At 57.0% G+C, this 24,503-nt stretch overlaps 1 protein-coding gene across 1 annotated transcript in view; it reads right to left on the reverse strand.

Moving 5' to 3' along the window:
• Positions 1-11,940: 11,940 nt before the first annotated feature.
• The window catches only part of TRIOBP (TRIO and F-actin binding protein), a 51,477-nt gene continuing 38,914 nt past the window's right edge, over positions 11,941-24,503 (reverse strand). Inside the window, 9 exon segments of the mRNA XM_059402042.1 lie at positions 11,941-12,630; positions 13,372-13,535; positions 14,307-14,393; positions 15,389-15,502; positions 15,570-15,729; positions 16,280-16,382; positions 18,068-18,215; positions 23,226-23,336; positions 23,965-24,490. Of these exon segments, the coding sequence (XP_059258025.1) occupies positions 13,374-13,535; positions 14,307-14,393; positions 15,389-15,502; positions 15,570-15,729; positions 16,280-16,382; positions 18,068-18,215; positions 23,226-23,336; positions 23,965-24,490 (1,411 nt within the window). The 3' untranslated portion in view covers positions 11,941-12,630; positions 13,372-13,373.

The raw sequence follows: 24,503 nt of genomic DNA on the forward strand, positions 1-24,503 counted from the left end.
TATTCATTTGACAGACGGAGATCACAAGTAGCAGAGAGAGAGGGGGAAGCAGGCTCCCCGCTGAGCAGATAGCCTGATTCGGGGCTCGATCCCAGGACCCTGAGATCCTGACCTGAGCCAAAGGCAGAGGCTTAACCCACGGAGCCACCCAGGTGCCCCGAGAGGCCAAAAATTTTAAAACATGGGGAGAGACCCACATACGGGAATCTAACCTAAGGAAATAAGGAGAAATTCACACAATATTTGTGTACAAGGATATCCACCACTGCATTTTTTTCTTTTAAGATTCTCTTTATTTGAGAAAGAGAGAGACCAAGTCGGGGAGGCGCGTGGAGGGGCAGAGGGAGAGGGAGAAGCAGACTCCCGCTGGGCAGGGAACCCAAGGCTGGGGGCTCCATCCTGGGGCTCCCAGACCCTGACTTGAGGCAAAGGCAGACACTTAACTGACTGCACCCCCCAGGTAACCCTCATTTTGAGGTTTTGAAGTAGCCTGTGTGTAGTGCAATCCTGTCAAAAGTATATACATTAAAAGAAGTGTATAAGCGTGAGTAGTTTTGTATATACATAGGGTCGTAAAACAGACTGACACACTATTTGACAAATGAATAATGTTTAGCTCCAGGTGGTGGGTTTTGAATGATTCTTTTTTCTTTTAGCTCATTTGCTCATCTTTACTTTCAAAAAGTCACGTAGCTCACGTGTATAGTAAATAAGTTTTTTAAACTCACAGGGACTATAGTAAAAGTTATAGTAAAGTTATATTATATAATTATATATTGTATTATATATAATTATATTATATATAATATTAAGTTATATTAAAAGTGGCAAAAAAAATTGGTTTCTGCTATACTCTGAGAACTCCAGGACCCGTGGTGGCTGAACCTAAGCCCCACCTCAGTTCCCCAAGATTTGCCTGATCGAGGAGCCCCATTCTGCTCCCCCCAAAGGAATTTTCTGAGGGTCCCCTCAGGGTCTAAGAGCCCTGTGTTCATGACACTACTGCATCTTCACGACCTTCCTTTGAGGAAGAGATGATTCTTTCTGTTTTATAAACGTGGTAGTGGAGGCTCAGAGAAGGTAAGGGATCCAGCCACCGGCACACAGGTGACAGGTGCCAAAGTCAGAATCAAAACATGTTGGGTCCTAAGGAGAGTGTGTTTCGCCATTATCTGGCCCTTCTCACTCTTCCTCTGAGCTCTGGGTAGCAAGAGTTCCTGCCAGCCCCTCCGTGCACAGGCGTACGTGCTGGGCTACCACTAGGCTCCCTCCTTCTTTGACTACTGTTGATGCGTCCCCAGCCTGACAAAGAATTCCCCAGGTGCCCTCTGCATCTCAGACAGCTGAGTTAGCAAATCCTGATAATGGTGGCGCCAGGATCCGTGTCCCCCTCAGAGCACAGTGATACAGCGTTGGAGGTTTATCTTGATGCACGACCACCTAAAGTGGAGACTGCCTTTCCCAGCTTCTTCGCAGTTAGAAGTGGCCATGTGCCCAAGTTCTGACCAAAGGAATGTAAGTGGAAGCGTTGTGCTAGAGCTTCCTTAAGAGAAAGCTGGCTTACGTCCTTTGTCCCTCCTTCATTTCACTTCTATCTGCTGGCTGGGATGCAGATGTATTGAATGGAACCAGAGCAGCCATCTTGGACCATGAGGTGCATTTGTGAAGGGAGGCTTTGCATGACAGAGTCTAAGTCCTAGATGTAAATATAGAAGGAGCCTGGATCCCAGACACTGTGGCTCAGCCTGGGAACCCTCCCTTCAGACTTTTCTGCCTAAAATAAATCTTTCTTTTTTACTGTCATTTCTTCTCACAATCAACTATACCCTAGCTAATCCACTCATTGATGACCACTCTTTGCCAGAAGCTGGTTCTGGGGACAAAGACAAGTCACGCATGAGCCCTATTTTCACAAAACTCACAGCTCCGGAGGTAAGATGAAGATGAAATGGACAATCCCAAGGCAACTCTATTTTCCATAGAGTTCTTGCCACGAGCTAGGCCTCCTGCTCAGCACCAGGAGCTGTGCTGTGTGCAGGGACACCTGTGCTAGCCTTCCAGGGGCTCCTTGGCTAAAACACACCATTGAATCTGGAGAGTCTTCTCTCCATCCAGAGCAGCAGCCTCTGACCCAGCAGGTCTCAAATGCCATCCCCGGCATCAGTCTGGGTCCGCCCTTCTTAGTGGGTCTGGGAAGGCAGCTGGAACCTGGGGGACTGGCCGGGCTCAGCCTGGGGAAACACGGGGGACGACCTCTCCCACTGCTCTGCGTGGACGTTCAGCTCGGCAGGAGAGGGCGGAGGCAGCGTGAACACATGGAGAGGGTTCATGTGTGCATGCACATATGTGTGTCTGCATGTGTGTGTGTCTGATAGTATGTGTGTGATGGAGTGAGTGTGCACGTGTACACACACTCACGCATGTGGGTGTGCATGAGATGTATGGGGGGTGCATAGAGGCTTTTGTGTGGATAGCTAATACGTGCACACTTGGCATGTGCGTAAGAGAACGTGAACATATACTATGAAACACGAACATACGATGTAGTGATACTACGATATTTTTTTTTTTAAAGATTTGATTTATTTGTCAGAGAGAGAGAGGGAGCGAGAGCGAGCACAAGCAGACAGAATGGCAGGCAGAGACAGAGGGAGAAGCAGGCTCCCTGCCGAGCAAGGAGCCCTATGTGGGACTCGATCCCAGGACGCTGGGATCATGACCTGAGCCGAAGGCAGCTGCTTAACCAACTGAGCCACCCAGGCATCCCGATACTACGATATTATTAAGCACTTTAAATGTGTTAATAGGAGCCTTAGAAATCAGACCAGTGAACAGCCATGAACCGTAGGGGAACCGCCTCATGGAGACCTCACGATGTCCCTGTGAGGTCGGTACTGTTAGGATCTCCAGGTTAGGGGAGGGAACTGAGGCACAGAGAGGTTAAGTGACATGCTTGCTGTCACACAGGCTGGCTGAAGTCTGTTCCCAGCCCCCCGGGATGGCGTGGACCCCACGGTGCCCCGCCCTCCAAGCACAACCTGCTTGCGAGCCCCAGGAGCCCCCGCAGGCCAGTGCAAGGGCCATGTGTGGGACGGGCTGGACGTGCATACAGGTGCTCACAACCACGTGTCCATTCTCTTTGTGTGGTGTGGCTACAGGTGTGTCCAGCCTGTCCCCTCTCCCCCTCCCCACCCCAGCCTGGGAAACACTTCCTCCCTTCTGTCTCCAGATCCTGCCTACTTATCTCTGGAGACCAGGCTCACGTGTGTCGCCTCTGCCTGTGTCCAGTCCTGGCTCCTCCAGCCGGATCAGGAGCGTCATCGGCCCTCCCTGGTGCTGTTGTCCTCAAGCAGGGTAAGGGTGTGTCCCTTCACATCTGTGTTACCTGGTGCCAGGAACAGGCCCGACCATGACGTTCACGGTAATGACAACAGCTGCCAGTCCGTGGGCGTGGTGGCTGTGGCAGCCGTGTGTGCAGGAGTGACACCCTCCCAATCTCCCCGAGTCCCAGTCATCAACCCCATCTCCCGTGTGCAGGAAACAGGATCTCAAAGGCTCAGTGACGGGAGCAGGGACACGCGGAACCAGGCTCCAGCTCTGTTTGCCCCATACAGAGCTCCCTTTGGGGCTGTTTCATATATTTTTTTAAACTTATTTAAAGATTTATTTAGGGGCGTCTAGGTGGCTCAGTGGGTTAAAGCCTCTGCCTTAGGCTCAGGTCATGATCTCAGCCCGCATGGGGCTCTATGCTCAGGGGGGAGCTTGCTTTCTCCTTTCTGCCTACTTGTGATCTCTGTCTGTCAAATAAATAAAATCTTAAAAAAAAAAAAAAAGATTTATTTACATGAGAAAGAGAGAGAAAGCAGGAGTCCAGGGAAGAGGAGCGGAGGGAGAGCAAGAATCTCAAGCAGATGCCGTCAGAGCACAGAGCCCAACCGGGGTGGGGTGGGGGGCTCGACCCCATAGCCCTGAGATCATGACCTGAGCCTCGAGATGAACGCTTAGCCGGCTGAGCCACCCAGGCGCCCCAACTTCTACTGATTTTGGAGTAGGTGTCGCATGCCCCCGAGAAACAATTCAGGATCTATGAAAGCGTGTCATCTTGAAATAAGGGTCCCTCCGCTCCCCTACCCCCGCAGGCAACCGCTATGCCCGTCTCCCGTATGTCTGGGGCCCCCTTCCCAGTGGGTTTGCTCGCCCTGTGTGCGTGTGTGTGTGTATGTGTGCCCCCCCCCCCAGCCCCTAAGAGGTTTTAAACATCTAGAAACACATATGCCCCCCTGCGCCTCCGTCTTTCCCTTCTCACACCCATAGCGCCACATCCCACAGCTGCTGGGCACCTGACTTTGTTTCCCTCACAGTTCATCTTGGAGATCTTGCCGGGTCAGCATCTGAGAGCTTCCTCACAGGCTCGTGACTGCGTGGCTCATGTGGTGGTGAATTTACTTAGAACGCTGCCTCCTTCCAGCGCGCTACTGCGTGTTCTAGTGCAGACGCCGATGGTCACTGAACGAGTGAGGGAAGATGTGACAGGGAGACGTTGGGGCCTGAGTCCTGGGGCACCCCGGGCCTGGGGCTGGAGGAACCTGCCCCCTGTCTCCCTAAGGATGCAGGAGAGCGTGAGGATCTGCCGGGCTAGCTGCCCTCCCCCCCCGCCGGCCCTCAGTCCCCTGCGTCACCCTGCTGGTGAGGGGCACCCACTGTTCGGTCTCGCTTGGCCGGCACAGCCAGCTGCCCCGCTCCGCAGGTAGGGCCGTGCTCTGGAGAGGCTTCGACTCAGGGCACAGGACCAGCGAGGGGTCAGGCCAGGACTCAGGCCCGGGTGACCATCTTTGGGAAGTAGGCTCCTGGTCCTGCGCTGGTAGAGGGGGTGGAGCCCCAGAGATGGCCACCGGCCTTAAGGAGTAACAAGGGAGCTTGGAGAAGGCAATGGGCTGTATCTAGTCACACTACCCTCTACCCAGCTGGGCAGGCCTGGCGTGGGAGAGGAGGGAGCGAGGATAGAGGTCAACCCTGCAGGAGCTTTTTGGCACCCTCCATGGCACCTAGGGTGGGTCCAGAGCTGCAGGATGGCGAGGGCGTGAGAGCCAGCCAATGACGGGACCACCGTGGGAACACCACCCTGCCCTTCCCGGGGGGTCTCCAGCCTTTCTGGCCCCCATGGGACGAAACTCTTGCTCAGCTTTTCTAGGATAGCCATCCAAGTCAGCCCAGCGGAGGCGCACCCAGACCTGTCCCCACACCTACACCCAAGTAGGGGACCCAAAGCCTCAGGGGTCTGGGCAGTCTCCAAGGAGAAGACCTCGGGCAGATCAGGAAGACCCCGCCCCGTGCAGCGACACCCACAGACCTGACCAGCTCTGTGACCCGGTGACTCATTTTGGTGCTCTGAGTCCCGGTCCCCTTCACTGTAAAGTGGGGACAGTCGTGTCTCGCTGGGCTGTTCTGGAGAAGAAAAGAGATCAGGAAGGCAGAATGTTTGTTACAGGGCCGGACACACAGCCGAGATCCGCCAGCAGCAGCTGTTACCACTGTTGGGGGGACCGTGTGAGGCAGGAGATTTGGGGGCTGGAGACAGATGTGTCAAGAGGTGAACCACGGAATTACTGACCTTGATGAGTCATGTCCCCTTTCTGAGCCTCAGTTTCCTTATAAAATGGGCACAGCGGTGGGTACTTCAAAGTGTTATCGTGGGCAGGAACGGGGATGCCGTCCAGAGTGTTTGCTCCCGGCAGGAGCTCTGTCAGAGCCGGTCCCTCGAGCCCTGCGGCGGGGGCCCTCGTAAAGTCCAGACGGGACGCTGGCATGACAGGGATGACTCAGAGTTCCGCCCCAGCCCTTTGAGGTACCAGAAGCCGCCATCGGCTCCCAGCCTCTCAGGCTGGCTTCCAGGCTTCCCAGTTGGTTTATGAGGAGACCCAGCCCGTCGCCACTTGGCATGCCGGGGAGGCCGAGGCCATGGCTGTGCCTGGTCTAGAGGGCGCCCGGCTGGGTAGACACTTGTTTCTGATCCGTCGGTCAATCCATCAGTCAACACACACACAATCAGCAGAGACCCCATGTGCTCCGTGCAGGGCACCTGGGGAAACCGAAGAGAATCAGAGCTGGACCCTGGCCTCGGGTGGTCTCACAGTCTGGGAGAGCCAGCGGAGAGAACATATTAAGTGGAGAAGCTGTGGAAGCCAGAGCAGTCATTCAGCCCCCTCTGGGGTATCTGGGAGGGCTTCCCAGAGGTGGCAGATGATGACCAGTCTGAGTCCGGACTCTAGCAGGGGAGGGGCGGGGAGTGGGCAGGCATGTGTGGAGCAGCGAGGACAGCTGGGTGCGCGGCTGGGAGTCCTCAGGAGATGGGGGCGGCTTTGTGGGGAAGCCCGGAGCCCAAAGGGGCAGAGAGAGGCGCTGGGGCAGGCTGAGGCGCTCCTGTGCCAAGACTGGAGGGGACTGGGGAGGCCTTCGTGAAGGGAAACAGCAGCCAGCCGGCTCCCTGTTTTAGGAAGACCGTGCTGTGGGGTGTGGGTCGGACAGGAGGGGAAGAGCCAGAGACTGGGGCCCAGCTGCATCCAGGAGCGAGGGGCAGGGGCTCAGTGCAGAGGAGGTGTCAGGCACTACCCGCTGGCCAGGCTGGGCTCCCCCCAGACCACCTGAGGCCCCCCACCTGCCAGCGGTCGAGATGGCGCAGAGCGAGCTGTTTTGAATTTCTTAATAGGACACCCTTCGAGAGGATTTTTTTTGCACTGAAGGGTCTGGCCTTGTACCTGGTAACACATCTCGCCTTGAGAGAAAGGAAGTCTCAGCAAACCCTGAAAAGCAACAGGTGGGAACCGGCCAAAACAGAAGGCAGAGATCTGGATTCTCATGGGCCTTGGAATTGGGGTTTGGACCAAGTTTAACCAGACCTCCTGGGGAGCGCAGGGGCATCCAGCTGGCTTCCGACTAATAACCATAAAATAATAGCTGTTGTTTCTCAAATATCCACTGTGTTCCAAGCCCTGGGCCCTGCATTTTCCCATTATTTTGGTGACTCCTCCTGAACCCCCGTAACGGTGACGACCAGCACGTGAGAGCACTGGGCACCATCTGTCCTGGGCTACGAGGCCCTGTCCCTGTATTAGTTCATTTCAGATCTTCACATAGCTCTGGGAGGTATGCACTACGATCCCCAACTTACTGGTTGGCACAGAAAAGCATGGAGGTGGCACAGAAAAGTTATGGAACTTGCCAGATGTGGCAGCGCTGGGAGTGAGGGGGCGATGGAGCCTGGCTGCGGATGGATGGGGACCTGGATTGAGATCTCACTCCTGCCTCCGGAGGAGGGAGGGGAGTCCAGGCTCGAACAGGGGCAGTTGGGAGGAGAAAGAGGCTGGCGGCGGGAGGGGGCGGGGGGGGGCGTTTCGCACCAATAGTGCTTCCTGAGGGGGCCACTGTGGGGTGACATTGTCCCATCAGAGCAGTGGCAAGTCCTTGGGGCTGAGTGTGGATGGAGGTCGCAGGGCCCCGAATGGGGTGTGGCTGGGTGACTATAGCTCCACAAAGGGAGGCAGGGTCTGACTCATTGGCGTCAAGGAAGTGACAAAACTCTGTCTTCCCTGACAGCACCCTGTAGCCCATGCAGCTTCCCACCTTCTGTGGCCCGACAAAATTTCGTGGCCTCTTTGTGGGCCTTGACCTCCAGCCCCTGCTGGCCACTCAGTCCTGGAGTCCTGCATCCTCTGGCTGCTGTGGATCTAGCTTCTGCTCGCCCCAAGAGTCCTGTCCTCCGCGCTGCTCCATGCTACGTACCACCCCCTCGGCCAAACCGCAGCTTTGCTACCCTCCGGATGTGGAGGAAACTCACACCCCCGTCTTTGCCCAGACCTCTGTCTTGAGCCAGGGCACTGCCCGCCTAAATCTCCCCTGTGGCTCCCCACCGGGTTAAGAATCAAGTTAGAGCACCGGACCCCTGGTCCCCACTGTCTTTGCAATCAGATTCGAGCCCTGGCCTGCCCCTCTGGCTTCATTTCGAATCCTTCTATGCATCCTTCTAGCCAAACCCACCCGTCCTGCCCCTGAATGGTCTTTACTTTCCTAAGTGCCTTTGAAGATGCTTTCTCCTGACCTGGAACATGCTCTCTGCCCTCCTAGCCTCACTAGTTTCGGCTCAGCTCCAGCACCCTCTCCTCTGAGAAGCCTCCTCTGACCTCTCAGGTCAGGTCTGCTGCATTCTCTGTGCCAACTGTGGCTCCTTGTAACTAACCATAGGGCAGCGGGTTGGAGGGAAGAAAAAGCCTTGACAGTGGCCTTGAGACTGAAGCTGCTCAGGTCTGGAGTTCCTGCAAAAGATCTGGGCTGGAGACAGACAAGAGGCAAGGATTTGCTCATCCGAGAACTGCAGTCAATGTTGTCACAAGAGAACAGGTAGAAGGCAGCAGGAGAACTGGGGACAGACCCCGGGGAACTCCAGAATTACAGGGCTGCACGGAAGAACAGAACTCTACGGAGACGGAGAAGTGGAAGATGGAGAGGGAGGGGGAGAAGCGGGAGGCGGGGAGAAAGATGGAACCCAGTGGGCCACTGCCAGCATTCACGCCCTGGTACTGTCCCCTCCCCTTGAATCTGGGCTGGTCCTGTGACTATTTTTTTTTTTTAAAGATTTTATTTATTTATTTGACAGAGAGAGCACAAGCAGGGGGAGCAGGAGAAGGAGAAGCAGACTCCCTGCTGAGCAGGGAGCCCAAGGTGGGATTCGATCCCAGGATTCTGGGATCATGACCTAAAGAGAAGGCAGCCACTTAACCGACTTAGCCACGCAGGCACCCCTCTATGACCTGTTTTTGGCTAATGTGATAGAAGTGATACCAGAACACTTCCAAGCCTCAGTCATAAGAAGTTTGTAGGTTGCACCCGGGTCTCTTGAAACGCTCTTTCAGAAAAGTCAACTACCGTGTAAGAAATCAGACAGCAGACTGCCCCTGAGGCTGCCATGCTGTGAGGAAGCCCAAGTTAGGCACGTGAAGTGGCCATATGGAGAAAGGGCGAGAGCTGTCAAGTGCCCCCTACCCCACCAGCTGTCCCAGCCGCTCAGCTGAGGCTGTAGACCTATGAGGGAAAAAGCCATCTTGGATGTCCTACCCAAAGGAGCCTTCAAATGACTCCAGCCCAGTCACCGCTGGACACAGCTGCAAAAAAGACACCATGACAACTGCCCGGTTGAGCCCAGTCCATCCCACAGGACCACGAGTGATCATAAAAAAGCTTTTCTAAGCCATGAAGTCTATAGTAACTGGTTAAACCACAATGGATCATTGAAACCTTGGGTAATTTAGTACCGGAACAGCCCTCCAGGGTAGACATTATTGTCCCCATTTAACAGATGGGGAAACAAGGCCCAGAGAGGGATGTGACTCAGTGAGGTTCCCGCAGCCCGCCGGAGGCAGGTTTGTCTAGTACCTCTGCCTCTGCCCTTCCTGCAGCACGTGCCTGGCTGCCGGACACCACACCCGCAGCCCCACCACAAGGTTTGGCCCAAATTCCCTGTGTGACAGGTCACTGGGGTTTTTTCCACTGAGACATGAGCCACACACAGTCAAATGCATGAACTGTTACACATACAGCAGGGGACGCTTTACATGCATCTACGCCCCTGTGACCACCACCCAGATCTAGAACATTCCTGGCACCCCAGAAACGTCCCTTGTGCTCACTGCCAGCCCATGTCCTCCCCTGCCTGGGCCCAGAGGTCCCCAGTGTTCTGATGCCCATTACCACAGTGACTGCTTTGCCCGTTCTTGAATTTCACACAAATGCAATCGGACAGCACGTGCTCCTTTGTGTCTGGCTTCTTCTCAACATGATCTGGAAGATTCATCCCCATATTTCGGGTTCTTTTCTATTACCATGTAGCATCCTGAGGGAGGACTACCGCACAGTCTACTCATTCATTCGGACATTTGCCTGGTTCTCCGACCTGGGCTACTGTGAAGCTGATAGGAATATCATTGTACGAATCGCTTCGCAGATTCAAGTGCTCCTTTCTCTTGGGGGCATCTGTGCCCCCCTGGCACAGAAATGCCAGGTCACGGGATGGGTGGACGTCTGCGACCCTTCCTGAAGGGACCGCCAGGCTCCCCCAGCCGTCAGACCACCTCCACGGGCAGTGCGGGAGAATTCTGGTTCTCCAATTCTGGTTCTCGACACCCTCACTGACGCTCCGTATGTTTGGGCCCTTGTCATTGCTCTAGTGGAGGGACTGCTGGGCCACTGTTTTTAAATGACTGAGGTGGAATGCCCTTCCCCATGTTGGTCTGATGTTTTAGCTTGTCCGGGCCACGGAGGAGCGGGTGGGTGGGAGGCGGTCACCGAGGGGGATGTGGCCACAGCCCGGGAGGTGTGGGGGAGCGGGAGGCGCGAGTGGGGCTGAGGCAGAGGATGGAAGCCGAGGGACGTCAGGAGGGCTGGTGGGAGGCAACAGAGCATGGCGAGGATGGGCAGGGCTCTGGGGTCAACTGTCTGGATCCTGGGGTGGCCGGTGGCAGATGTCCCCTCTCCGAGTGGCTCAGGGATGCTCCTTCTCTCATCGAGACAGGGGGCAATGCCACGCCCGGCCCTTCCTTCCTTCTACTTGACCATTTTTTTTTTTTTTTTAAGATTTGAGAGAGTTCGAGAACATGGGTGAGTGGGGGTAGAGCCAGGAGAGAGAGAGAGAGTTGTAAGCAGACTCTCACCCTGAGTGCAGAGCCCGATGCAGGGCTCAGTATCATGACTTGAGCCGAAATCAAGTTGGACGTTCAACTGACCGAGCTCCCCAGGCGCCCCTTCTACTTGGCCATTTTTAGCAGATCGACAAGGCAATATGGGAACTTCACCCAAAGGCTGGGAGAGACTGCCTTTCTTGTAAGAGCAAGGAACACTTCCCAGATGACCCCCTCCAGCCCTCCACCCCCACTCAAGGCTTCCCCCAGCATCTCAGTGACTGGAACCACCCCGCAGGCCCATTCATAAACTCATCACTGGCTGGGGGAGGGGTACATTTTCCCCATAGCCTACACAGTTGCTCCCCTGTGGTCTTTCCCTGAACACACTGGGGATGTTCATAGGGCATTTGCTCATGCTGTTCCCCCACTTGAAATGCTCTTCTGGATTTTTCTACCTAGAAAAGAACTATCTTAGAGTCACCTCCTGAAGCCCTCTTCAATCCCCAGCATGGGTCGGGGTCTTCTTGGGGTGCCCACAGCCTCTGGGACCCCACAGAGTGTGGGCCCCAACCTGTGTCTGTGGCCTCGGTGGTGGCAAGGCCAGTCCTTGATCAGCATCCCCAGGGCCCAGCCTGGACTACCAGGAAAGGCAGTGAGGGGCAGGCAAGGCCGGGTCACTCATCATCCCGAATCTTGGCCACAGCCCTGCAGATCGCACCACCTGGCCTGGGCTTGCCGGGGCTCACAACCAGGGCCAAGGTTCTGAAGCAGCACAGCTGGCAGCCCTGGGAGGAGGCTTCCAGCCTGGTGGGCCTGGGGCGGCCACATCCACCAACCCCCCAACCTTGCCCGGGGCTGGCCGTGACCTCTGAGCACAACCTCAACATAGGACTTGGGCCCGAAAGGCACCCATCTGACACGGAAGCAAATGAAGGCTTAGAGAGGGGGTGTGGCTTGCCCCATCAGGGACAAAGCTGGTTGGTTGGTTCCCGACCTCTCTCTGAGGCCTGGGCCCAGGGCCCACCCTGGGCCTTCTCAGACATAGAGACGCACATGAATCACCGCGGGGTCCAGACCTGGTATTTCTAACCGGCTCCCTGGGGACCTGGCTGTGACTGGTGGTCCACGCGGAGAGGACAAACTCGATTCTCGCCTCCGCCCTGGGAGCTCCCACGCCTCCCTTCAGGAAGGGTGGAGCGCTGGGGGGGCGTGGGTGGTGGGCCCCCACCTTCATAACCCACCCTGCCCCAGCCAGCCTGGACACCAGAGCTGCGGGAACATTTTATTAAGTTAAGAAGGCTCATGGAGCAGGAGAGAAGCCTTCATGGGGCGGCTCGGGCAGTTCCCTGTCTAGCACCCCACCCCCGGATGAGGAGATGAGAACTTAGGGACAGCTGCCGGCTCCCTCTGCCCGTCTGTCCCTCTGTCCAGAGTCCCACGCTGTGGGGTGCCTCAGGGCAGGAAGTAGTTAGTGGGAGGTAGGGTAGGGAGAGGGCGGCTGGCTCCCTGCCTCTCCCACCAGAGTCCACCCTGCCACGACCGCTGCTGGGCGTTTGCTAGGCCCCTGTCCCTGGGGCAGGCGGCTAGAGCCGGAGGGGCCAGTGATGGAGGCACACAGCCTCCAGGAATTGCTTTTCTCAAAGTATAACATGTTTTGGAAAAAAAAAGGGAAAAAAATCTATATAACAATCTCTTCACATATAAAATCCTGAAGAAGGTGCAAGGTAAGACCCAGTGCGAGGGGCGCGCTCAGATACGCAGAGTGTGTGTGTATGTGTGTGTGCATGTGTGTGTGTGCATGTGTGTGTGCGTGTGTGTGTGGTGGGTATGAGTGCATGTGCGGCCCACAGAGGGTGGCGAGAAAGCTTGGCTTCTGACTTCCATCCAGCAGGAAGGAGGGCGACTGACTGGTCCCCTCAGGCCGGGGGAGGGTGTGCTGGCACCGCTGGGCCACCAGGACCTGGAAGACAAGAGTTGGGGAGCTGCGGGCTCAGGCCGAGCACGGTGGCCCGGAAGGCTGGGCCAGACCTGCTCCTGTTCCTCTGGGCTTCTCCCTCCCGAGCCTGGCCCCCAGGGCAGCCTCTCCCAACTGCCTCAGGAAGTCCACAGGGGTCGATCTGAAAGCAGATGCCCCGGTGGCAGATCTGGCATCAGGAGAGGCAGCGTAAGAAAGCTCTGGAGTCTAGGACATCAAAGACGGCCGTGAGACTGTCTCTGGGGGGGGCCCAGCCCCGACCGTGACATCGGCGGCGTGGAACTTGGTGGAAGGAACGCCGTCATTGATCGGTGACATGGGCCATGCCACCAGCTTGAAAGGTGGGGCCGGCAAGCTGCATTTGCTGGGGTTCCCAGGGGGCCCTGACAAGGGGTACGGGCTCGGCAGGCTGCAGGCGGGGCACTGCGCTAAGTGCCTGCTGTGGCGGGGGGCACATGGCCACAATCGGGCCCCTGGAAATGCCCTCCTCTGAAGAACACGCCCAGGTCCACTTCCCAGCCCCCCGGCCCCCAGCGGCTAGTGCCACCGTCCCCGCTTACAGAGAGGGAAACCCAGGCCACAGCAAGGGAGAGTCCCAGGGGAGATGGCGCCACGAGTCAGGTGAGGGTGAGCCTTGAGCTCCCCTCTCTGGGCCCAGTGCCCCACCAGGCCTCCCCCCAGCTCGGCCCAGTCTCTCCCCTCCTCTCCCCTCCCCTTAGCACTCACCTCTACTCAGCCAGGCTGTTGCGCATGGACTCCTTCTCCTGCAGCGCGGCTGTGGCGAGGCGCAGGTGCTCCTTCAGCTGCTCGATCTCCCGCTCCGACCGCGTCTTGATGTGGTTCAGCTCCACGTACACATCCTGGTACTTCCCGGAGGTGAAGCGCTTGTCCTGGGAGGGCGTCCAAGGGCCATGAGAGTGCGGAGGCCCCTTTCCTGGCCCTGCCTACCGGGCCCACACCCACCGTGCCCCTGCCAGCCAGCACGAAGCCTCCAGGCTCCTCCACGCCCCGGTGGCCCGGTCCCTCCAGATGCTCCCTCGGCAGCCCCCTGGCCCGGGTGCACCCTCCCGGCATGGCCCAGGGATGGCGTCCAGCATCACTCAAGATCAGTCATCCCTCAAGATGGGAGCTGCGGCTTAGGGAGGGGAAGCTTTTGTCTAAGACCACATGGCAATGAGTGGCCAAGGTGCGAACCTGGTCAGCCTGGCCCGGGGCTGGGGCCCCTTCTTTGAGTGTGACTCACACATCCTCCCAGAGCCACCAACACCCGGGGATGTCAAACCCACAGGGCCACAGCCCTGGGCCCAAATCCTGGCCCTTCCCACTGCCCGCCGCACGGCTCACTCCTCACTGGAGCGTGGGTGCCCCTGCACGGGGCCTTGGGTCTTTTTCATTCACAGCTGTCTCCCCAGCACTGAGCACGGTGCCCGGCTCACAGTAGATGCTCAATTAAGTATCTGCTGACTAAATAAAGCCAAGTGTGGCCATGGGCAAGTTGCTTACCCTCTCTGAGCCTCTTAGCCTCAGTATACATAGGGAAAGGACACCAGGAGAGCCGTGAATGAGAGGGAGCAGGCCAGCTGGCAGAGTGGGTGCTCTAGGGATGGGGCACTGAGGCGGACCGGAGGGCTCCTGTCCACCAGCTCTGAGTCAGACCCTACCTTCTGGAGCATCTGCAGCTCGTCCCGGAGACACTGTACCTCCTTCTTCAGGTACTGGAGCTCGTTCTCCTTCACTCGCAGCAACACCTAGGGTCATGGGGACTGGGCTGACCCAGGGCCACAGCACCCTGAGAGCTGACTTCTCTGCTTCAGGCCCCCAGAATGTAACTCCCAACCTGCACCAAAATGCACCACACCCCAGGGCCAGGCTCCTCCAGGAAGCCCTCTCTGATTTCTCCTTGCTGTCTCACCTCTGTCCATACTAGCAAGTGGGTGTCTCATGATCACTTCTGCTGCTGTCCTAACACAGCACCCCACCCTCAACTTGAGGGCAAAGAGGGTGACCAGAGTGTAGCCCCCCCAGGGAGCCAGAGAGGGCAGGTGTCCCTACAAAATACTTCATTAACCCCTCCCCAAACCCCAAGGGGCAGGGCTTGCTATTCTGACTTGACCAAGTCAGAGACAGGTTCGGCCAGGACTGGGGAGGCTTAAAAGCTTTGACGCCGAAGCCGGACTGCCAGGTTCAAATCACAACTCTGCCGTGACTACCTGCGAGAGATCTGGCAAGGCACTTGACCTCCCTACGTCTCAGTGCCCTCATCTGTAAACAGGGACAGTGATAATATCTGCCTTGTATGACTGTCACAGAGATTCAATGAGTTAACAGATATGAAGGCCTTCCAGACGTTCCAAATACAGAGTAAGGCCATAAATAAATATTCATAAAATAAAGTAAAATAAAATAAAATAAAATAAAATACTAGGGGATCCTGGGATCACACACATTTTCTTACTCCAGCTTCTCCTAGTAAGGGGGATGCTAGCCTCCTTTTACAGATGAGCTCCTGGGGCTCAGATTGGTGGGGTGACTTGTCGTGGCCACCAGCAGCTGGGTGGCAGGCCCCGGATGGCAGGGCTGGACTCTGGCAGGAGGGTTTTGTCACAGATGGCCGTCCCAGCAGCAGTGGCTTCTCCCTGGGGCCTGGGCTGGCGGGGCCATGCCATTCCCGGCTGCAGGGCACAGCCAGCCTGCCGGGGGGGCTGAGAAGCAGCCAGGCCGCCTGGCATGCGGGTAGGCTTACCTCCAGCTCACAAGAGCTCCGCTCGCTGCCTCGCCCGCAGCCATCCCCGGTGCCCTGCGAGGCGATGAAGCTGCGCAGCCGGTCGATTTCCTCTGACAGGCGGGCGTGCAGCTCCTGGGGGGCACGGGCGGTCAGTGCAGGGAAGACGGCCGCCGCACCCCCCACCGCGGGCCGGGCTCACCTGGTTGTGGCGCAGCAGCTCCTGGCCCTCCTGCTGGCAGCGTCGCAGCGTGTGCTCCCGCTCCTCAGCCTGCCTTGTCAGGGCCCCGATCTCCAGGCACTTCTGCGAGTACTGCTCCGACAGCACCTGCAGCTCCCGCTTCAGCGCCGCCACGTCGGACCTGTCCCAGGGGCAGAGGAGGGCACGGGTGGCGTGAGACTCAGCTCAGGAGAGACGCAAAGCAGCTCCAGACTTCATGTTCCCCGCTCTGGTTTTGCCTTCAGCCTGCTGCAGGGCTGGGAACTGGTGACAGGCTCTTTGGGCAGCAGGTGCCCCCTCCACGAGGTAGGGGTTAAGCCTCAAAGGCCTCAGCAGCCCTAACGTTCCAGAACCATCCTCTGTGGTGGGGACACCTGCTGGCTGAGGGTGGTACTGCAGCCCAGCTCTAGGGGACACAACCAGAAGCCGCCTGAGACCAGTTGGACACCAAGGGGCCTAATGAGGGGGCCTAAGGAACTATCTTGGGGCACTGGCAAGGGGGTCTGGCTGAGGGCCCCCTGCCGCTGTTCCCTGTGTCAGGTGACTGGATCAGGAGTCTCAGCTGGGGGCAAAATGTCATGTCCTCTGTCAAGGGACCTCGGCACAGGTTCCTGCCTTGACACCAGGGTGGGCAGCCCCTAGCTCAGAACGAGGACCAGCCCGCAGACCCCGGAGTCCGGGTGCCATCTTACTGGTGCTGCTTGCGAAGGCCATCGGGGCCCTGCTGGAGACTCCGTGTCTTGCTCAGTTCCCGGCTTAGCTCCTCCTGGTAGGCCTTCTTCATGGCTTCGATGGCTAGAAGCAGGGCAAGGGCATGGGGGAGCTTGGGGAGGGGTCAGAAGCAGCAAGCTCCACCTCCTCCAAGCCCCCACCCGGACCATGCAGACAGGGCCAAAGAGTACTGAGCCGGCCTGTATCAGGCACCAAGTGGCTTTGGGGAAGTTGTTTGACCTCTCTGAGCCTGTCTATCGAGGGAAGGTACCAATCACGGTCTGTTGGGATGGGACAGCCCTGGGGAGACACCTCAGTATCTGACCACTGGAACCTCTTGTCACTGACGTCTGGGTGGGGCCCCACACAGCCCACCAGCCCTGCAGAGCCTGGGCTGAGCTCTCCGGCCCAGCCTGCTGATCGTCCTCAACACAAGGACTGCAGCTGGTACAAACGCGGCAACCTTTCACCGGGGACTTAAACCCCCGTGCCTTGGGTCCTTTGTTGGAAAACAGGGTGAACAACAGCACCTTCTCTTGTGGGTTACGGAAGCTGTGCAGAGAGCATTCAGAACAACGCCCGGCCCAGAGCGGATGAGCAGAGAGCTCCCGCTGGCTTATTTTCCAGACTGCCAGCAACCAAGGACCAAGTGTTTTCACACTCACACAGGGTGGTTGGGAGGATTAAACACGCCTCGTCCATAATCTTATCCATAATTCTAAAATCCAAAGGCTCAGAACACTGGAAGTTTTTCATAACTCTTTCGGTGGCAAACCCTGACCTGAACAGACGCAAGGCCATCTGTGGTCATTCACAGCCCACTTAAGCAGGACTCAGAAGTTTCTTGGTGAAAACCTTTGCACTAGATTTCACAGAAAAGCCCAGACTCTGCTGGGAAGGATATCTCATGGTTGTACTAGGTTATCTCCCTAAAGTGCAGAACACACTGGCTCCAGGGTTTGGGATGAGGGGCTGTGGGCCTGAGTGCATGAAGCACGTGGCTCAGTGCTGGCAGGTGGAAAGTTCTAGATCAAGGGACTTCTCTCATCACTGCCGTGATTCTGGAAACCCCACGGGAGTTCCTGGGATGTGCCAGACCCACAAGGGAGGTATGCAGGGAACACGGGGAGGGAGGGAGATGTTCAACATCTCGGGCGTTCCTGTTTCTGGCTTGGGAGAGCAGAGGGTGGGGTTCAGGGCCCGGCTCTGCAGTCAGGGTGCTCTGAGTTCTGACTCCCGCTCTGCCATCTCCAAGCTGTGCCATCTAGGACAAGTCACTAACCTCTCTGAGTCCCCGTTTTCTCATCTGTGAAATAGGGTCCCTCCGTCAGGCACCGCAAAGAGCTAGGGGTGCTTGCGTGGGGAACATGGCTTAGCAACAGCTCACAGCTTTGCTCCTGCCCTCCCCAGGGTCCAGCCCGCCCCACTCCCAGGGCCCCAGCTGAGCAGTCTGTGCCCCAGCAAATGGTGCGCACCTGGGCATGGAGTTGGCGCCAAGTGTGGGCGTGCACCTTAGGGTGAGATCCCCAGTGGCTGTGGGCCCCTGAGGGAGAGGAGCTACAACCCAGGAGGACGTGGGGGGTTCAGGGGGGCTTTTGCTGCCTCGGTTTCCCCTTCTCATGTAGAAGCAGAGGCCAGTTCTGGGGGCTCCACCCCCTCCTAGACCCCTTCCCCAAGTTTGGCCCTAGACTCCCCCCACCTTATTTAAAGTTCTCCCCGATTTCAACGTGGACCCGCCGCGGGAGGCTGGTGGGGCCCAGGGTCCTAACCTGAGGCCGTGGCTGCGGTCTCCTCGGCCAGGAGCCACTCCTTCTCCTGCTGCAGCCGCTGTAGCTCGCGCTCGTGATGCCGCTGCAGCTCCGCCATGACCTGCTGGTGCGAGGACTCCATCTCGGCCAGGCTGCGCTCGCACGCTTCCTGCGGGCAGGAGTCCAGCTGGGTCCCAGAGCTGCCCCCACTGCCAGGATGGTGGCCATTCCCCAGCCTCAGGGTCACACCCGCCCCAGGCCAGTCCTCTCTACCTCTCCTCTCTGGAGCTGGGCCCCACCTACCACACCTGCCCCTGCTCTAAGAATCTACAAACCTCACCCTGTCACTCTCTTCCCAGTCCTTCAGGGGCTCCTGTCCCACGGGGTCAAATCCCTGCTCCTGTGTCTAACCCTCGTGGCCTCAGGCCAGGCCTTTCCCCAAGGAACTCCAGTTAGAAGAAATCATTTGTGGCATGGTCACAGCTCTGAGTTTTGGCTAAGGCTAAGCCCTCTGCCTGGAACATTCTTCTGCAACTTTCTCTTCCAGGGTAATGGACTTGGCCTGCAGTCCAGCTTAATGTCCTCCCTGCTCTATCTCTGGACAGCCTCTGCCCTGGCTCCGCCAGACTATACATTCTCCAAAGACAAGGAAGACCTGATCCAGCTCGGAGCCCCGCAGGGTCCGGACCAGAGCCTGACAGGTGACAGGTGCTGAGGGAGCTGACACTGGTGACACCACAGAACAGGGCCTGTAGACAAGGCCGACAAGTGTTTAAAAAACTGATACACACACTGCTTGGGAGAGTCACCTGTGACAGGTGCGTGGAGTGGGGGGGGCAGTTGGGTGTTGTCACCACATTTTTAGTAACCCCCCATTGACTACAAAGAAGTCACATGTGTACAAAGATTCTCGGACAGGGGTATTCCCTACGGGAAGGTTGGTAAGAGATGAAAACCAGAAACGATACCTAGCAAGGGAGTCCTTAAATAAATGATGGGATCAAACCCTACAAAGGCCCCTGGGCAGATGGGGAAGGGCAGAGCTGCCCACGTGGACAGCTGTGGAAAGGTGTCCCAAAGTTAGGTGACTCAAGCTTGTTTCTGACAACACGTACTGTGTGATCCCATTCACCGAAACAACACAGAGGCACACATCCCAGTCCACACGCGTCAAACACAGTGGAACGTGTGGGGGACGCCATGGGGGTACAGCAGGGGTGCCCAGGGATGCCCATGTCCTACTCCCTAAAACCTCTGAATGTGTCACCTTATGTGGAAGCCGGGCATTAAGGTTGCTAATCAGCTGACCTTAAAATAAGGAGACTATCAGGGATTAGCCTCTGGACCCCGTGGAGTCACGGGGCCTCGGATGCGGAAGTGGAGGCAGGAGGGCAGTGACAGAAAGTTAAGGGGCCTGACTCTCCACTGCGGGCTTTGTAGATGGGGCCAGGAGCCCAGGAATGCGGGGGGTTAGAAGCTGCTGGAAAAGGCAAGGAGACAGGTCCCACCCAGAACCCGTGGAAAGGATTTGAGCCCAGTGAGACCCTGGTTAAGCTACCCCACTTCAAGTCCATGACAAAATACATCCTTGTTATAAGCTGCAGTGATTTGTTCCAGCAGCAACAGGAAACTCCTGGGATGTGCTCCGATGGGGAGCAAGTTGACCCCTGGAGGGGGCAGAGCAGGCAGGGGAAGCAGAGCCCCCGTGGTCATTTCTAACCTTTTGATTGGATTGAATTTTTGAAGACATAAATGTATTTTTTATGTAATGAGATTTAAGAGCACTAAGGAAAGGGGAAGAGCCCTGGAGGGAACTGAAGCCGAGAGCCAGATAAGAGAATATATCCCAGGCCACAGCGTACCTCGCGGTGTGGGGGGGACTGACCCCCACCTCTCCAGCAGCTGCACCGGGGGCTACAAGGACCGGTCTGGGGGAAGGGCCAGGTGTTCTGAGTGGGGGGACAGGTGACGCCTGTCCCCCTCCAGTCAGAACAAGGGAACATGGCTTTGGAGTTTCACAGACCGGGTCCTGATCCTCGCTGTACCAGAGTGAACTTGAATGAGCCCCTTCCCCACGGAGCCTCCGTGTCCTCCTCTATAAAACAGGCCCATAAGACCAACTCATGAGGGTCCCTAAGATAAGCCCACCTACAGAGATGGGCCCAATGACGCAGGCCGACCTGGCAGCTAACAGGGGGTCCAGAGGCAGGAACCAGCCCCTGAGGAAGGAGGGGCTCCTAGAAGGCCCAGTGCGGCTCTCTCTGATCTACCTTCAGGAGGGCCCGAGGTGTCCAGCGGCCACCTCTGATAGGGATCCAAGTAGACCAGGAAATGCCCGTTACTCTGCAGGAAGCTGGGGGAGGGGGCATAGAGGAGACACAGGAGCCCTGGCCGGCAAAGCCCCAGAACAGCACCCCCAACCCCAGCTACTGTCCTATGTGGTCAGCTCCACAAGCTGAAAGAGAGGCGCCCACCCAGACAAAGATATCAGGTGCCGAACCCCTCCCCAGCAGTCACCTCTCCAGGGTCCCCTGAATCCCCAGCCACCTCCTCCCGGGTCGGAGGGGATAGAGATGGCTCAGCTCCTCTTCTCCGGTGCCCCCACCTCTGGGGCCCCTCCTCTACCCGTCTTTGGCTCTGTTTTCTTATCCCTTCTCACCTGCACCCCTCAATTCCATCTGCACCCCTGCCCATCCCAACCTAATGGGATGAAATGGCTGACAGCCCTTTGTGTGCCCAGTGGCCCCCTGGGGACCAGGAAGCCTGGACTGCAAACACAGGTCTGCCTCTAGCTTGAAGGTCTCACTTCCTATGCCTCAGTTTCCCCACCCATAAACTGAGCAATCAAAGCAGTGCTTTCCAAACTTCATTTAAGTGAGAAATCTTTTCCCAAAGGAAATCTAATGTAGGTTCCAACGTAAAACAGATAAGGCTGCTCTGATGCCAGATACCGATGGCTGTGAATGGGACCACCCAGAAAGGCAGCTCCTGGGGCGTCCAGGGGCTCCGAGTATACTTTGAAGCCCTCTGGGTGGGGGTCTCTGAGGGTGTCCCAGCTGCCTGGGGCACCAGGGGCATGTGGGGCCTCGCGCAGCCTGAAGAAGCCCCACCCACTCCTCCCGCCTATCCTGCTCCATTCCCCTCTCCACATCAGGTGACCCCCAAAGCTAGCTCCCCTCCCCCAGCCAGGTCCCAATTCCCCTTGACCCTGGTCTCCCTTCACCTGAACACTCCACCCACCACTCAGTCCCATGGGGCTCCCTGGCCTTGCATAGTGGCCCAGACTCAGGGCCCCTGGGAGGCTCCCCACTGTCTTCCTTGGGCTCAGTCACCCAGGCCTCCCTGTACACACCCTCCTGAAGCCCTCTCTCCCCCAGCCCCCGTCCTAGCCCCTGACATCACCTTTGCCCCCTCCCAAACTCCCCTCCACGCCAACACCACTTTCCTGATATCATTGTCAGACCCCAAACCCCCTCAGGTCTGCGGAATGAGATCCCAGCTCCTTGGCTTGCTGGACGTCTTCACTGTAGATACCTACCAGCCCTCCACCTTCTGCCCCGGCCCGTGCCCCCACCCCAAAACCGCTCCGCACAGCCACCTCCAACCCTGAAACTTCTAGAAGGCCCCGCGCTCAGAGCCCAGGACCCCAGCAGCCTCTTCTACTTCAGGCAACGGTGTGCTGACTGGAGGCGACCGACGGTCTACTCTTCACAACTCTGTCACATATTTGTTAAGCGAAGTCGTTTAAAAAATTAAATTATATAAACTTATAATTTACGGAAAACAAAGGTGATACTCAAAATTCATCACTTCTTAATTATTTCACTGCATTTTATTATTGTCTATGCTCTTGAGGTTTTTGTGTTTTGTTTTTGTTTTTGTTTTTTTTTAAGATTTTATTTTTAAGTGATCTCTACACCCAACGTGGGGGCTGTGACTCAAGGACCCCAAGATCAGGAGTCCCGCGCTCCACAGACGGAGCCAGCCACCCATGTGCTCTCAGGTTTATTTACATCTTCTGCATCTTGTCTGGTGGAAATGCTCTACGATTCTGTGCACATATCTCTTCCCATATCGGTGTTTGGGGACATCAGCCACAGCGGGAGTATTTACACCATGGAAGTTGGGGAACATCACAAATAAAGGCTTGATATATCGTTTTGTGATTGTCTGGACGTTAGCAAGGGCTGAGAAAATGCTAATAATGCAGACTAAACTCCTATGTCTGCCAAATTTTTAACCATCACACTGGAACTAGAATACAAACCTGAGAACATACTCCTAAACGGAATTTTCTCAAAAGAAAACTATTATCCAGTTCGGTCAAGAAGTTACTCATGACATTGACCAAGTAAAGTTCTGACATATGTCTTCGCATTTTACTTAATGACGTGAACAAAACTGTCAAGCAACATTCACGTTAAAACAATCCTCATTTGCCAATTAGCTGATGATACAAGCATTCGGAAACACCAGTGAAAAGTATTCTGACACGAGTCAGCTCGCTATATATGGAATTCACAAGGAAAGGGATATATTTTGTATTTGTACACTGTATCCTAAATGTCCTTTATATCAGTAAAATTGATAGTAAGCCATGGCCAAATGTCCCCAGAGGAACAAAATCAGCCCTAGCTGAGAACCACTTGTCCCAGGCAGAACAGGTGTCCCCTGGGGGCTACCAGAGGGTCCCACATCCCGCAGGCCACCTGCCGTAGGGTCTTGGCCTGACAGGCACGAGCGGGATCTCTCTGGCCTGAGGCAGCAACCCTGGAGGCCTGCCCGTTGGGGATCCCACTCCCCACTGGGTCTCCTTCCTGGGCGGTATGGGAGAAGGGGTCCAAGTGCAGAGTGTCACGGGGAGCTCACACATGGGCTCTGCAGTCAGCCGGAACCGAACTCACATCCCACCTCTGACCTCTGCAGCTCAGCTGACCTCGGGCAAGTCCCATAACCTCAGTGGCTTGTCTGTAAAATGGGCACAGTCCCATAAGCTCAGTGGCTTGTCTGAAAAATGGGCACAGTGATCACGTCTACCCGAGGGGCACTTTTAATGAGACATTGCAGGTCAAATGACACCCATGGGTTTCAAAACACTCCCAGAACATTGGCTGTTCTCCGAAAGCTCAGCAACCAGAAGCCTGCCCGCAGCCCCCACCAAACAGCCCCTTGGCCTCACCTGCGAGATGTAGCCTGGGGGGATGTGGCCATCTTCCTGGGACCGGGGTGCACCCTGTGGAACTTCTCCCTGAAGACGCCATGCCTCCAGCTGGGCACGAAGAGAATGGACCTATAAGGGGGTGGGGGTGGGGGTTGGTCAGTGAGAAGCCAGAAGCTGGGAAAGGGATGCTGGGAGGCAGTGAGGAGCCCTGGGTTGAGCAGGGGAAGCAGCCGGTGGTGGAAATGCAGGTAAAGGGGACATTTCAGCTGCTTCCTGGATGTCCAGGTCAGTGACCCAGGAGAACTTTGTCCCAGAGAAGACTAAACAGGGTTGGGAGCAGGACACTGTGGTCACAGACACTGATCACATTACATAGGAGGTGGTCTCTGAGCCTCAGTTTCCCACCAGTCCAACCGTGACGAGGTCTACCCTCTGGGACTCTGAGACTGCTCAGGGAGCCAATACAGGTAAAGGAGACCGAGGAGGAGGTATACAGAAGGTGCTTAATAAGTGGTCTCTCCCTCTTCCTTTCTCTGTGGTTGCTGAGGACAAAACGAAGAAGGAAAAAATGCCCCAAAACAAGAAACACCGAGGTCCAGGAAAGAAGACTTCAGTTTCTAAGAGTCTGCGGTCTCAGCGAATCAGGGCTGAGCTCCCCCTCACTAGGTATGCCAGATAAATGCCACAGTGTGACCGTAGGCATAGGTGGGGTGCTGGTGGCACGAGGGGGCTCCCGGAGGCCAGCGATGATGCCTACCTCCTTCTCCAGGGCCTCGTGGCTGTCACCTGGGGGCCCCCGGCGCTCCCCACGGCTCTGGTTGAGTAGGGCGGTGAGAGGCACCCGCTTGTTCTCCCGCAGGGGCAGCTTCTCCAGCTCCTGCCACTTCTTCTCAATCTCCTCACTGAGCCGGTTCTGCTGGTCCTCAGTCAGCGGGGCGCCCAGACCCCGGCGCGGCCCCTCGCCAGCGGCGGTCTCCGGGGGCCGGCCGTCCGTGGCCTCAAACCACTTGCGTCGCTCCTCGGAGCGCTGGGCCAGGTCCCGCTCCAGCTCCTCTTGCTTGGCCGGGCGGTCGAGCGTGCGGGCCGGGCCGCGGACCCGCTGCGGGGCGCCCTGCGTCAGCGGGGACAGCTCCACGTAGTCCAGGGCCTGCCGCTGCCCGTCCGCCTTCCGCGGGCCGCCCCGACCGATGACCTCAGAGCCCCCCCGCTGTTCTCCCGCCTTCAGGGAGCCCTTCTGGGTGCTGTAGCCGTGCAGCGCGTTCTCCTTGTTGCAGTCCGAGAGCCTGGGGGGGGGGG

Source organism: Mustela nigripes, chromosome 6, assembly GCF_022355385.1.
Source record: "Mustela nigripes isolate SB6536 chromosome 6, MUSNIG.SB6536, whole genome shotgun sequence".
Lineage (NCBI taxonomy): Eukaryota > Metazoa > Chordata > Mammalia > Carnivora > Mustelidae > Mustela > Mustela nigripes.